The 14,810-nt window shown below is 49.4% G+C and overlaps 2 protein-coding genes across 5 annotated transcripts in view; one reads left to right on the top strand and one right to left on the bottom strand.

The window, feature by feature from the left end:
• The window catches only part of LOC101943284 (ADAMTS-like protein 2), a 53,002-nt gene extending 38,430 nt beyond the window's left edge, over positions 1-14,572 (bottom strand). For 3 of the 4 annotated variants that reach the window (XM_024103811.3, XM_005290767.5, XM_065554527.1), the window contains exon 1: positions 14,213-14,571. Coding sequence is in view for 1 of the 4 variants with exons in the window: in XM_024103808.3 (XP_023959576.1) it covers positions 14,213-14,314 (102 nt within the window). In the remaining 3 variants the exon portion in view is untranslated. Of the gene's footprint in view, positions 1-14,212 lie in introns of all 4 variants that reach the window. The other variant, XM_024103808.3, reaches the window with a different exon arrangement.
• Positions 709-2,863, top strand: LOC135973083 (uncharacterized). Its single transcript, XM_065554526.1, has 2 exons — positions 709-1,639; positions 2,235-2,863. The coding sequence occupies exons 1-2, from the start codon at positions 1,096-1,098 to the stop codon at positions 2,735-2,737; spliced, it is 1,047 nt and encodes a 348-aa protein (XP_065410598.1). The 5' UTR covers positions 709-1,095; the 3' UTR covers positions 2,738-2,863.
• Positions 14,573-14,810: the final 238 nt, after the last annotated feature.

The following is a 14,810-nucleotide window of genomic DNA, read 5'->3' as shown; positions in this document are numbered from 1 at the left end:
ATCAGTATAAACTAAACTTGCCAGCCAAATCTTTACCACTTCCAAATACCCTTTTGTAGCTCTGCCAGGAGTGTATTCTGGACCTGGCACATGCAGAAACTCCTCTCTTTATCAGGACTAACATAGGAACAGGGACCTGCTCCATCCCAGCTGTGCTGATGCAGCAAAAGTACCTGGGCCTTTGTCCCAGAAGCTCTGCAGACTGTGTTATAAAAAGCCAGGTGGCAGTCTTCAGATTAGTCAATATTAGCAAAGGAAATCCAGCACCTACAACAGCGCCAGCATCCTCCCTGCTTTGTCCTTAATTCCAATTAACAATGCAGCCGTAGCTCCTCCAGCAGCAAAGACAGCCCCAAACAAACTATCCCAACCTTGCAGAGCAAGACCGTTACCAATCGATGTGGTATAAAATGTTCAGGGCAATCTTTCTGAGAACTGCGAGCAATATAAATACCCAAGAATGATTCTTTGTCACGCTCAGGATTAATTTAGGCCACTGTTTATGCCATTCTTCCCCAAATTCTGGAAACTCAGATGTAACTGGAATGAATTTTTCTAGTTATGGTAAAGATAATGTGGCAGGACCATAGCCTTCTATATGGTGCATATCATGCTCTATTGCCACATCCTGACTTCATGGCTCATTAAAGTCAGGAGTTTCAGGAAAAGACTGGAGGCCTTGTCTACACTATGGGGGTAAGTCAATCTAAAGCCTGGTCTACACTACGGGTTTAGGTCGACTTTAGCGGCGTTAAACCGAATTAAGCCTGGACACGTCCACACAACGAAGCCCTTTCTTTCGACTTAAAGGGTCCTTTAAACCGGTTTCTTTACACCACCTCTGACGAGGGGATTAGCGATAAAACCGGTCTTTGCGGGTCGGAATTGGGGTAGTGTGGACGGAATTCGACGTTATTGGCCTCCGGGAGCTATCCCACAGTGCTTCATTGTGACCGCTCTGGACAGCACTCTCAACTCAGATGCACTGACCAGGTAGACAGGAAAAGACCCGCGAAGGTTTGAATTTCATTTCCTGTTTGCCCAGCGTGGAGAGCACAGGTGACCCCGCAGAGCTCATCAGCACAGGTAACCGTGATGGAGTCCTCCCAGGATCGCAAAAGAGCTCCAGCATGGACCGAACGGGAGGTACGAGATCTGCTCGCCATATGGGGAGATGAAGCAGTGATAGCTGAACTCCGTAGCAGTAAAAGAAATGGAAAAGTATTAGAAAAGATCTCCAAGGCCATGAAGGACCGAGGCCATAACAGGGACACACAGCAGTGCCGCGTGAAAATTAAGGAGCTACGGCAAGCTTACCACAAAGCCAGAGAAGCAAACGGAAGGTCCGGGGCAGAGCCGCAAACTTGCCGCTACTACGCGGAGCTGCATGCGATCCTAGGGGGTGCAGCCACCACTACCCCAACCGTGTGCTATGACTCTCTCACTGGAGAAACACACAGGGAAGACGGTTCGGGGAACGAGGAGGATGATGACGATGGAGGTACTGTAGGTAGCTCACAGCAGCAAGGAAGCGGAGAAACCGGTTTCCCCAACAGCCAGGATATGTTTGTGACCCTGGACCTGGAACCAGTAACCCCCGAACTCACCCAAGACCCTCAGGGCACACAGGAGACCTCTGGTGAGTGTAACTTTGTAACTATTTGTAAACATTACAAAAAAAAAGCAAGCGTGTTTAATGATTACTTTGCCCTGGCAATCGCGGCCAGTACATCTACTGGAAAAGTCTGTTAACGTGTATGGGGATGGAGCGGAAATCCTCCAGGGACATCTCCAGAAAGCTCTCCTGGTTGAAATGGGGTGATTTTATTAAGGGGACATTCAGAGGCGCCCGTTCCTGCTCTTCTGACCAGAAATGTTCCCCGCTGTTAACCACGCGGTGGGGGGAGGGGTGAAGTGATCATCCCAGAGAATCGTGTGTGTGTGTGGGGCGGGGGGGTTTACTTGTGTTTGTGCCGCATGTTAACCGGGAAACCGCAGCCACTCCTTTTACATTGAAACCCCATTTTAAATGGACAACCCAATTCATCCTTGATATGGGAAATGCGCTGCTGTTTGCAACCTTTCCCGCATGTTAAGAAGGTTAAAAAAGCCAAAACACTGTGGCCTACGATGGCTGCCTGCAAGCCGAAATATGCGACCTTGTAATGAAAGAGTGTACCCATTGTTCTCTAAAATGTGTCTTTTTTAACCACCTCTCCCTTCTCCTCCGCCAGCTGCAAATGTTTCTCCTTCGCAGAGGCTCGTGAACATTAGAAAGAGAAAACGTAGGACGAGGGACGAGATGTTCACGGAGCTGCAGATGTCCGCCCAGGCTGATAGAGCACAGCAGAATGCGTGGAGGCAGTCAATGACGGAGATGAGAAAAGCCCAATATGAACGAGAGGAGAGGTGGCGGGCTGAATCGCGGGAAGAACAGAGCAAGTGGCGGGCTGAAGACGATAGGTGGCGTCAGCTTGCAGACAGACGGCAAGAGGCAATGCTCCGTCTGCTGGAGCATCAAACTGATATGCTCGAGCGTATGGTTGAGTTGCAGGAAAGGCAGCAGGAGCAGAGACCGCCGCTACAGCCCCTGTGTAACCAACAGCCCTCCTCCCCAAGTTCCATAGCCTCCTCACCCAGACGCCCAAGAACACGGTGGGGGGGCCTCCGTCCACCCAGTCACTCCACCCCAGATGATCGCCCAAGCATCAGAAGGCTGGCCTTCAATAAGAGTTAAAGTTTTAAAATGCAGTGTGTCCTTTTCCATCCCTCCTCCCCCACCCATCCCAGGCTACCTTGGCAATTATCCCCCTACCTCTGTAAGGAACTAATAAAGAATGCATGAATGTTAAAAAAAAATGACTTTATTGCCTCTGCAAGCGGGAGGGGAGGGTGGGGTGGGGTGGTTGGTTTACAGGGAAGTAGAGTGAACCGGGTCGGTGGGGGGGGTTTGGAGGGTTCATCAAGGAGAAACAAACAGAAGTTTCACACAGTAGCCTGGCCAGTCACAAAACTCGTTTTCAAAGCTTCTCTGATGCGCACCGCGCCCTGCTGTGCTCCTCTAACCGCCCTGGTGTCTGGCTGCGCGTAATCAGCGGCCAGGCGAGTTGCCTCAACCTCCCATCCCGCCATAAAGGTCTCCCCCTTACTCTCACAGATATTGTGGAGCGCACAGCAAGTAGCAATAACAATGGGGATATTCTTTTCGCTGAGGTCTGAGCGAGTCAGTAAGCTGCGCCAGCGCGCTTTTAAACGTCCAAATGCACATTCCACCACCATTCGGCACTTGCTCAGCCTGTAGTTGAACAGGTCCTGACTCCTGTCCAGGCTGCCTGTGTACGGCTTCATGAGCCATGGCATTAAGGGGTAGGCTGGGTCCCCAAGGATCACGATAGGCATTTCAACATCCCCAATGGTCACTTTCTGGTCCGGGAAGAAAGTCCCTTCCTCCAGCTTTCGAAACAGAGCAGAGTTCCTGAAGACGCGAGCATCATGTACCTTTCCCGGCCATCCCACGTTGATGTTGGTGAAACGTCCCTTGTGATCCACCAGGGCTTGCAGCAGCATTGAAAAGTACCCCTTGCGGTTTATGTAGTCGGTGGCTTGGTGCTCCGGTGACAAGATAGGGATATGGGTTCCGTCTATGGCCCCGCCACAGTTTGGGAATCCCATTTCAGCAAAACCATCCACTATTGACTGCACGTTGCCCAGAGTCACTACCCTTGCTATCACCAGGTCTTTCATTGCCCTGGCAAATTGGATCACAGCAGCCCCCACTGTAGATTTGCCCACTCCAAATTGATTCCCGACTGACCGGTAGCTGTCTGGCGTTGCAAGCTTCCACAGGGCTATCGCCACTCGCTTCTCAACTGTGAGGGCTGCTCTCATCTTGGTATCCTGGCGTTTCAGGGCAGGGGAAAGCAAGTCACAAAGTTCCATGAAAGTGCCCTTACGCATGCGAAAGTTTCGCAGCCACTGGGAATCGTCCCATACCTGCAGCACGATGCGGTCCCACCAGTCTGTGCTTGTTTCCCGGGCCCAGAATCGGCGTTCCACGGCATCAACCTGCCCCAGTGACACCATGATTTCCACATTGCTGGTGCCTGTGCCTTGTGAGAGGTCTATGTCCATGTCAATTTCCTCATCACTCTCGTCGCCGCGCTGCAATCGCCTCCTCGCCTGGTCCGGGTTTCGCCTTGGCATGTCCTGGCTCTGCATATACTCCAGGACAATGCGCGTGGTGTTCATAGTGCTCATAATTGCCGCGGTGATCTGAGCGGGCTCCATGATCCCAGTGCTAGCTATGGCGCCTGGTCAGAAAAAAGGCGCGAAAGTAGTATCTGATGGACCAGGAGAAGGAGGGAGGGCGGGAGGGAGGGAGGGCCGAGTGACGACATGGCGTACAGGTACAGGAACAGGGAGAAACACAAACAACTGTCACACAGAATGGTCCCCCCAAAGATTAAAATGAAAACCCTGGGCTTAGCAGGCCATTGATTTCACGGAGGAAGGGGAAGCATATGAATACAGAACAAATCTATTTTTTACATCTTAAGGTGGCAGCCGACGGTGCAGCATGAGTGACAGCCATACCAGTACGACGATGACGGATACCAATCATAAAATACCATCATCTGCCAAAAGGCAAGGGGCTGCTGCTGTGTAGCAATGCAGCCCCACGTCTGCCAGCCCCACGTCCGCCAGCACCCAGCATCGCCCTCGGCCTCTTCTGGGTGCTTAGCAGACAATACTGGGCAATTGGCAGAAAATAGTATATTACGACTGGTAGCCATCATCATCGAAACAGTAGCATGTCTGCCCAGGTGGCCATGATTGACAGCCACACCAATACGATGACGACGGATACCAGTCATAATATACCATCGCCTGGCAAGGGGCTGGTGCAATGCAGCCCTACGGCTGCCAGCCCCATGGCTATCACTCATGCTACACCGTCTACCGCCAAAAGGCAGTTAGCAGCTGCTGCTGTGTAGCAATGCAGTCCCACGTCTGCCAGCACCCAGAGGACATATGGTGACGGTGAGCTCAGCTGAGCTGAGCGGGCTCCATGCTTGCCGTGATATGTTGTCTGCACAGGTAACCCAGGTAAAAAGGCGCGAATCTATTGTCTGCGTTGCTGTGACGAGGGGGGAGGGGCCTGACGACATGTACCCAGAACCGCCCGCGACACTGTTTTGCATCATCCGGGCATTGGGATCTCAACCCAGAATTCAAAGAAAAGGCGCGAACCGCTTCTCGGCTCTCTGAGCTGTGGCGCAAACGTAGTATCTGACGGACTAGGGGAAGGAGGGAGGGGGGCCGAGTGACGACATGGCGTACAGGCACAGGGAATTAAAATCAAGAACGGTGGCTGTGCATCAGGGAGAAACACAAACAACTGTCACACAGAATGTTCCCCCCCAAAGATTAAACTGAAAACCCTGGGCTTAGCAGGCCGTTGATTTGACGGAGGGAGGGGGAAGCAAATGAATACAGAGCAAATCTATTTTTTACATCTTAAGACGACGGTGCAGCGTGACTGATAGCCCTCGGCATCTTTCTGGGTGCTTGGCAGCAAATACGGGGCGGCGTATGACGATGGTCTTCAGGCCTATTGCACAATCGGCTGCTCGGGGAAGACTCTGCTAATGTGCGATGACCCGACTTGTAATAGGACGGCTAATAGTCATAATACACCATTTACTGCCAAAAGGCAAGCCCCACGGCTGCCAGCACCCAGATCGCCGATGAAGGCTACCAGTCTACTGCACCGTCTACCGCCAAAAGGCAGTTAGCAGCTGCTGCTGTGCAGCAATGCAGTCCCACGTCTGCCGACACCCAGAGGACATATGGTGACGGTGAGCTCAGCTGAGCGGGCTCCATGTTGTCTGCACAGGTAACTCAGGTAACCCAGGTAAAGAGGCGCGAATCTATTGTCTGCCGTTGCTGTGACGGGGGAGGGAGGGGCCTGACGACATGTACCCAGAACCGCCCGCGACACTGTTTTGCATCATCCGGGCATTGGGATCTCAACCCAGAATTCAAAGGGGCGGCGGAGACTGCGGGAACTGTGGGATAGCTGTGGGATAGCTACCCATAGTGCAATGCTCTGGAAGTCGACGCTAGCCTTGTACTGTGGACGCGGTCCGCCGACTAGAGCACCTAGAGCATTTTATTGTGTGGACACACACAATCGGCTGTATACAACCGATTTCAATAAAACCGGCTTCTATAAATTCGAACTAATTTCGTAGTGTAGACGTACCCTAAGTTACGCAACTCCAGCTATGTGAATAACATAGCAGGAGTCGACATAGCTTAGGTCGACTTACTGTGGTGTCTACATCACACTGGATCAACAGGAGACACTCTCCTGTCGACTTACCTTACACTTCTCATTCCAGTGGAGTACCGGAGTCGACGGGTGAGTAATCTGCAGTTGATTTAGTGGGTCTTTATTAGACCCACTAAATCGACCCCCGGTGCATCGATCACCACAGTAAGTGTAAACATGCCCTAAGACAGGAGACAACAGGCCGAAAAAGATTTTGAAGATCAACTAGCCAAAGACTTAAAAACGAACAGCAAAAAGTTTAAATACATCAATAGCAGGAAGCCTGCCAAACAATCAGTGGGGCCACTGGTTGATTGAGGTGCTAAGGAGCACTCAGGGAAGATAGGGCCATTGCAGAGAAGCTAAATGAATTCTTTGCATTGATCTTCACTGCAGAGGATGTGAGGGAGATTCCCACACCTGAGTCATTCTTTTTAGGTGACAAATCTGGGGAACTGTCCCAGATTGATGGGTCAGTTGAGGTTTTGGAACAAATTGATAAATTAAACAGTAACAAGTCACCAGAACTAGAAGATATTCACCCAAGAGTTCTGAAGGAACTCAGATATGAAATTGCAGAACTACTAACTGTGGTATGTAACCTATCATTTAAACCAGCTTCTGTACTAGATGCCTGGAGGATAGCTAATGTGACAACAATTTTTTAAAAAGGCTCCAGAGGCAATTCTGGCAATTATAGACCAGTAAGCTTAACTTCAGTTCAGTACAGTACCAGGCAACTGTAGTAAAGAACAAAATTATCAGACAGGTTCTCAACGGAGCAATATTACAGCAGATTTGTGTGCGCAAAGAGGGAATTTTGATCTGTAATAAGGTACAAATAAGAAGTACATTAGAAAGCAGGCTAGCAGCAGCCCAGAATGAGAACTGCAAAGTTGCATTTATTTCTAATCATACAGACATGGAAAGTTAAAAGAATAACACAACAATATTCTTTCACAATACCCCAGCTTTAAAGGAAGGGGTCCATAATTTGGTGGGTGAGGGTAGTTATTCCCCTGGACAATTGTGGGCTAATTCTTGACCAGTTTTACACACTTCTCAGGGAAAGTTAAAACACTTCTAAAAACAGGCCTAACCTGATTGTCTTGTGCAACCAAGTCACTGGGAGTTTGGGGTACATGAGAAATGCAGGATCAGCCCCTAAATGACTATTTTGTGCACAGTAAGAAAGAGATGTTGCTGGTCAATTTAGTGCCACGATGTTGTTTATTTAAGGGCCTGGTTCTGCCACCCCTTATTCACGTTGAATATTCACTACTCAGACACTAGTTCTTTTGGGGCTACTTACAGAGTAAGGGACTATTTGACTTAAGCGTAGCAGAATGGGGCCCTGAAGGAGCAGCACTGGTGTTATTTATTATTTGTATTGCCCATAGCACCTGGGAGCCCTAGCCCTAGAGCAGGACCCCATTGTGCTAGGTACTGTACAAACACAGAACAAAAAGACAGTCCTTGCCCCACAGGGCTTTGCTCTACACAAATGCATTAACATGGATGCACTATGAAGTATATGTATAAAAGAGTTTAGCTGCCCTGCTGTAGCATCAGCTTTGCCTTCACTGCTAAATAAGGTGTATTTTTTACCTTGAGGAACTTTCACTCAGGGTCCATGATAGCTAAATCCAGTTTATATGAGGGCTATCAAGTGATTTAAAAAATTAATTGTGATTAATCACGTGATTAATCGCAGTGTTAAACAATAATAGAATGCCATTTATTTAAATATTTTTGGATGTTTTCTATATATTCAAATATATTGATTTCAATTACAACACAGAATACAACATGTACAGTGCTCACTTTATTTTTGACTACAAGTATTTGCACTGAAAAAAAAAACCCAAAAGAAATAGTATTTTTCAGTTCACCTAATACAAGTACTGTAGTGCAATCTTTTTATCATGAAAGTTGAACTTACAAATGTAGAATTACGTTAAAAAATAACTGTATTAAAAAATAAAACAATGTAAAATTTTAGAGCAGGGATGGGCAAACTACGGCCTGCGGGCCAGATCCAGCCCACCAGCCGTTTAATCTGGCCCTCGAGCTCCTGCTGGGGAGCGGGGTGTGGGGCTTCCCTGCTCCAGCGCTCCAACTGGGCAGCAGGATCGGGGGCTGCTCCACGTGGCTCCCAGAAGCAGTGGCATGGCCCCCTCCGGCTCCTACATGTAGGGGCAGCCAGGTGGCTCCACTCTGCACGCTGCCCCTACCCCAAGTGCTGCCCCCCAGCCAGGAACGCTGCCAGCTTTTCCGCTGCCCTAGGCAGCAGAAGATCCCACCCCGAAATGCCACCCCCCCCCACAGAGGCGGCGGAAGGTCCCACCACAGAAATACCGCTGCGGTTGCCACCCCCCAAATCGCAGAGCCCTAGGCCACTGCCTAGGTAGCCTAATGGGTTGCGCCGGCCCTGCCCCCAGCTCCCATTGGCCTGGCACTGCTGCCAATGGGAGCTGCAGGGGCAGTTTCTGTGGATGGGGTAGCGTGCAAAGCCACCTGGCCTCACCTCCGCATAGGAGCTGGAGAAGGGACATGCCGCTGCTTCCAGGAGCTGCTTGAGGTAAGCACCGCCCGGACCCTGCACCCCTGAGCCTCCCCCCATACCCCAACCCCCTGCCCCAGCCTTGATCCTCCTCCCACACTCCAAACACCTCAGTCCCAGCCAAAAGCATCTTCCTGCACCCCAAACCCCTCATCCCCAGCCCCACCCCAGAGCCTGCACCCCCAGCCAGAGCCTGCACCCCTTCCCACATGCCAACCCCCCGCCCCAGCCCTGATCCCCCTCCCACCCTCCAAATACCTCAGTTTCAGCCCAGAGCACCCTCCTACACCCCAAACTCCTGATCCCCAGCCCCAGCTCAGAGCCCGCACCCCCAGCCGGAGCCCTCACCCCACCCACACCCAACACCCCCGCTGCAGCCCAGAGCCCCCTCCTGCACCCTGAACTCATTTCTGGCCCCACCCCAGAGCCTGCACCCCCAGCCAGAGCCCTCACCCCCTCTCGCACACCAACCCCAATTTTTTGAGCATTCCTGGCCCACCATACAATTTCTATTACCAGATATGGCCCTCGGGTCAAAAAGTTTGCCCACACCCGTTTTAGAGCCTACAAGTCCAATTAGTCCTACTTCTTGTTCAGCCAATCACTCAGTCAAACAAGCTTATTTATATTTGCAGGAGATAATACTGCCTGCTTCTTGTTTACAATGTCACCTGAAACTGAGAACAGGCATTCTCATGGCACTATTGTAGCCGGGGTCGCAAGATATTTACCTGCCAGATTCGCTAAAGATTCATATGTCCCTTCATATTTCAAACACCCTTCCAGGGGACATGCTTCCATGCTGACGATGCGTTCGACTCAATAACAATCCAAAGCAGTGCAGAACCACATGTTCATTTTCATTATCTGAGTCAGACGCCACCAGCAGAAGGTTGATTTTCTTTTTTGGTGGTTTGGGTTCTGTAGTTTCCGCATCGGAGTGTTGCTCTTTTAAGACTTCTGAAAGCATGCTTCACACCTTGTATCTCTCAGATTTAGGAAGGTACTTCAGATTCTTAAACCTTGGGTCGAGTGCTGCAGCTATCTTTAGAAATCTCACATTGGTACCTTCTTTGCGTTTTGTCAAATCTGCAGTGAAAGTGTTCTTAAAATGAACAACATGTGCTGGGTCACCATCCAAGACTGCTATAATATGAAATATATGGCAGAATGCAGGTAAAACAGAGCAGGGGATATACAATTCTCCCCAAAGGAATTCAATCACAAATTTAATTAATGCATTATTTTTTTAATGAGCGTCATCAGCTTGGAAGCATGTCCTCTGGAATGGTGGCCGAAGCACGAAGGGGCATATGACTGTTTAACATATCTGGAACATAAATACCTTGCAATGCTGGCTACAAAAGTGCCATGCAAATGCCTGTTCTCACTTTCTGCTAACATTGTAAATAAGAAGAGGGCAGCATTATCTCCCATAAATGTAAACAAACTTGTTTATCTGAGCGATTGGCTGAACAAGAAGTAGGACTGAGTGGACTTGTAGACTCTGAAGTTTTACGTTGTTTTATTTTTGAGTGCAGTTATGTAACAAAAAAAATCTACATTTGTAAATTGCTCTTTCACGACAGAGATCGCACTACAGTACTTGTATGAGGTGAATTGAAAAATACTATTTCTTTTATAATTTTTACAGTGCAAATATTTTTAATCAAAAATAATATACACTTTGATTTCAATTATAACACAGAATACAATATATATGAAAATGTAGAAAAACATCCAAAATATTTAATAAATTTCAGTTGGTATTCTATTGTTTAATAAAAAGAAGAACAGGAGGACTTGTGGCACCTTAGAGACTAACAAATTTATTAGAGCATAAGCTTTCGTGGACTACAGCCCACTTCTTCGGATGCATATAGAATGGAACATATATTGAGGAGATATATATACACACATACAGAGAGCATAAACAGGTGGGACTTGTCTTACCAACTCTGAGAGGCCAATTAATTAAGAGAAAAAAAACTTTTGAAGTGATAATCAAGCTAGCCGAGTACAGACAGTTTGATAAGAAGTGTGAGAGTACTTACAAGGGGAGATAGAGTCAATGTTTGTAATGGCTCAGCCATTCCCAGTCCTTATTCAAACCGGAGTTGATTGTGTCTAGTTTGCATATCAATTCTAGCTCTGCAGTCTCTCTTTGGAGTCTGTTTTTGAAGTTTTTCTGCTGTAATATAGCCACCCGCAGGTCTGTCACTGAATGACCAGACAGGTTAAAGTGTTCTCCCACTGGTTTTTGATTATCACTTCAAAAGTTTTTTTTCTCTTAATTAATTGGCCTCTCAGAGTTGGTAAGACAACTCCCACCTGTTTATGCTCTCTGTATGTGTGTATATATATCTCCTCAATATATGTTCCATTCTATATGCATCCGAAGAAGTGGGCTGTAGTCCACGAAAGCTTATGCTCTAATAAATTTGTTAGTCTCTAAGGTGCCACAAGTCCTCCTGTTCTTCTTTTTGCGGATACAGACTAACACGGCTGTTACTCTGAAACCTATTGTTTAATAGTGCAATTAAAACTGTGATTAATCACGGTTAATTTTTTTGAGTTAATCGCATGAGTTAACTGTGATTAATCAGCAGCCCTAGTTTATATACAATGCTTATTGTATCCACATTGCTTTATGGTTGAGAATTATGGGTACTGGCAAAACTTATAGAGCAGAAGCTGCAAACATTTGAAACAAGGTCCCTGTGCCAAATCCTAGGTGTGACAAGGTAAGATAGACTAGAATGGATGACATCCATAGATTAAAAGTGCGGTATGACCACAATCCTCAAAATGCACCAACATGGCTTGGCCATGTTGCCAGAATGACCCCATACCAACTGCCTACAATTGTTTTGTAAGGAAGAACGCATGGAGAGAGAGGCCATGGACAACCAAGGAGATGTCCAAGGTATAACTTGGTATATAAAACCATCCAGGCAACCCCCAACAGGTTCAAATGGGAGCTCAAAACAGTGAAGATCAACCACTTTAGTTGTACTGTGAGGTAAACAAGTCAAAGTCAATCACAGGTCTCGGATTAGTGGTGACCTCACCCAATTTACCACATGGTAAAACTAAAGTGTCTTGTCTTCAGTGTGTTTTCCCTTAGGATAGCTCATATATCGGGTGTATATTTCAGGGTAACTAAGGTACTTGAGTTATCCCAAGGTAAAAACACAGTGAAGACAAGGGACTTTCATTCTACCACAAGGTAAATTAGGTGAGGTCAGCACTATACCACCACCTGGGGTTGACCTCGCTTTGTTGACCTCATAGTAAAACTAAAGGGGCTGGTCTTCACTGTGTTTTTTACCTCAGGACAGCTCATGCACATTATTTACCCTGAGCTAATAAATATACCTTCTTTTTAGCAGTGAAGACAAGGCCATAGATGGAAGTCAAACAGGGCAAGGAGCACTGAATCAACCATCTGCAATAAAGAAACTATATGGAGTTCCTTCAGAGACATTAAGCACAGAGCTACATTGTGCTCAGCGACCCATGAAAGCCGAGAGGAGGTCGCGGCACTGTTCAGTGGAATGATTGAAGTTAGAATTTTGCCTCCTCCAGTCATAATAACGGAGGTGGTTCTTACAGGCCAGGCCTTTGAGTGAGTGCCCTATAATAAGGGGATTTCACAGAAGGGGCTTTACAGCTGCTAGGAGACAAGTGTTATTAAAGGGGACAAAGCTCTAATAAGAGCCTGGCTGCTGGGTCAGAGGGTGTGTCTCTGCCCTTCCATAAAGGACAAAATGAATAGCTTGAGGGCTCCAGTGCTCACACAGCTACAGATAATGATGAAATGGGGCTGGCTAAGCCAGGAGCCTACTTCACACATACTGGGGGAGGGGGAAGGAGGGAATAGATCTGTTTTCATCTCCATCCACAGGCTTGTGAGCACTGGTTAGCTGTGGTACAAAGGGCATGGCTTCTCTGCTGCCTATAAAAGAATAACACAATAATATTCTTTCACAATACCCCAGCTTTAAAGGAAGGGGTCCATAATTTGATGGGGGAGGGTAGTTATTCCCCTGGACAATTGTGGGCTAATTCTCAATCAGTTTTACGCACTTCTCAGGGGAAGGGCCCTGTGCGTACAGAATTCTGATGGTGCTGATCTGCACTCCTGCATTGCCAAAAGGTGCCATTTCACCTCCACCACTCCTTTCTGAGTGCCAGAGTCACTGCAGAGTCTGAGGGACCCAATCCTTGGAGGGAACTCTAGGGCAAGCAGCACAAAATCCCTTTCCCAACCAGCCATGAAGCACAATGCTAGGGAAAATCAAATGCACAACATACTTGTCCCATTGAACCACCCAGAAGATTTTCAAGCCTTTCCATTGGGATGTGGGTGAAAACAGAAGCTGAGCATCAGCAAAAATCAAAGAAAGCCTAGGCACCATATGGGGTTGGCTGGGTTCTGTCTGTTTACAGTCACGGAACTGCAATCTTTCTTCCAGATCCACTCCCCTTACTCATGTGGGCAGTCTAGGGTGATGTCCTGATTTTTTAGGGACTGTCCCGATTTTGGGGTCTTTTTCTTATATATGCTCCTATTACCCCACCCCCACCCCCTGTCCCGATTTTTCACACTTGCTGTCTGGTCACCGTAGGGCAGCCCATGGGTACCCCTGCCTGACCCCTCCTCACTTCACCAAAGGCATTTCTAGGAATTTAGCACTGGTTCTGATAGTGCTGTCACACCCAACGCAATAAGAGCCACCCAGTGCCCACCAGGGCTGAGTCTTGCCCCACACCTGGACTCTAGACACTGCTGAGTTAGAGGGGGGACAGAGGTTGCCTTTTTGCACCCCATGTGAGTTTGTGGAGCTCCTCCTAGGAGGCTTTGAAAGCAGCTTGCCCTTCCTGATTCCATTGGAGCCGCTGGTCATGTCTCCACCAGGGTCTTATCACCTCCTCCTGGGCAGCTTGGCTGGTGGAGCTTGAAGGGGGGAAGGGACATGGGGAAAATAGACAAGACAGGGAAAGATCCGATCTGTTACTATGGTGGGGGGGGGGGAGAGGGGGTTAATCCTGGGAGCAGGGCAGGTTAAGAAGGGCCATCTAGGCAAGCCGTGTGCAGCCAGGCAGGGGATGCCTGCTCCAAGCGCCTAGGGCAGGGCTGGTGGAGAGAAGCCCCACCAGTGGCAGGATACCTTTACTTCTCGGCTCTGGCTCCAGCGCTCCGCAGGGGCTCAGGGCAGACTGGTGCCTGCAGATCGGATCCCGGTGGAGCTCGGAGTAAGATACCCCCTGCCCTGCCCTGGTGCTTGGCACCCAGCCCGCCTGTCCCTTACCTTAGCGCCCGGGGTGGAGGCGATCAGCAGCAGCAGGAGCAGCGGGGCCAGCCGCCGGCCGGGAGAGCCGCGCAGGGCGGCCATCCTGCGCTCCTGCTCCATGGGAACAAGGCAGCGGCGGCGGCAGCCCGGAGGCAGCCGCAGTCGCCTGAGCGCAGCCCTGCATGGCTGGGTAATTAATGACTTTCCAACCTGTTTGGTGGCTGGGCGCCCGCAGCTCCTCGGGGCCCTGATTGACACAAGCCGACCTGAGCCACCCGCAGCCCGCGGAGGGCGGGGGCCGCGTGCGCCTGTCCCTGCCCCGCATTCCTCCCGGGCCCGGGGAGGTTTGGGACGCAGACAAAGGAAGCCAAACCCAGCGCAGCAGGATCACTGCCTCTCCCCTCCACAGCCCCGGCTCCCTGGGGGTGGGGGAAGGGGCTCCCTCCAGCCAGGAATTGGGACAGGACCTGGCAGAGGAGCCAGGACCAGCACCCCTTCCCCAGGCTGTGTGTCTGAAGAATCCGGATCCACATCGGATCAAGCCACTCTGCATTGCCGTGACCCCTTCCACCCAGGACAGCCCGGCACCCGCTGGCAGATGGCCCTGAATGAAGTG

Source organism: Chrysemys picta, chromosome 8 (genome assembly GCF_011386835.1).
Source record: "Chrysemys picta bellii isolate R12L10 chromosome 8, ASM1138683v2, whole genome shotgun sequence".
NCBI classification, from domain to species: domain Eukaryota; kingdom Metazoa; phylum Chordata; order Testudines; family Emydidae; genus Chrysemys; species Chrysemys picta.
This window is presented reverse-complemented; position numbering and strand designations above follow the sequence as displayed.

What these genes read in the sequence shown, in the direction of transcription:
- LOC135973083 (XM_065554526.1), top strand. Translation starts at nt 1,096, where the DNA reads ATGGAGTCCTCCCAGGATCGCAAAAGAGCTCCAGCATGGACCGAACGG. An exon ending in GGGCACACAGGAGACCTCTG is followed by an intron (nt 1,640 to 2,234) that starts GTGAGTGTAACT and finishes CTCCTCCGCCAG; the next exon opens with CTGCAAATGTTTCTCCTTCG.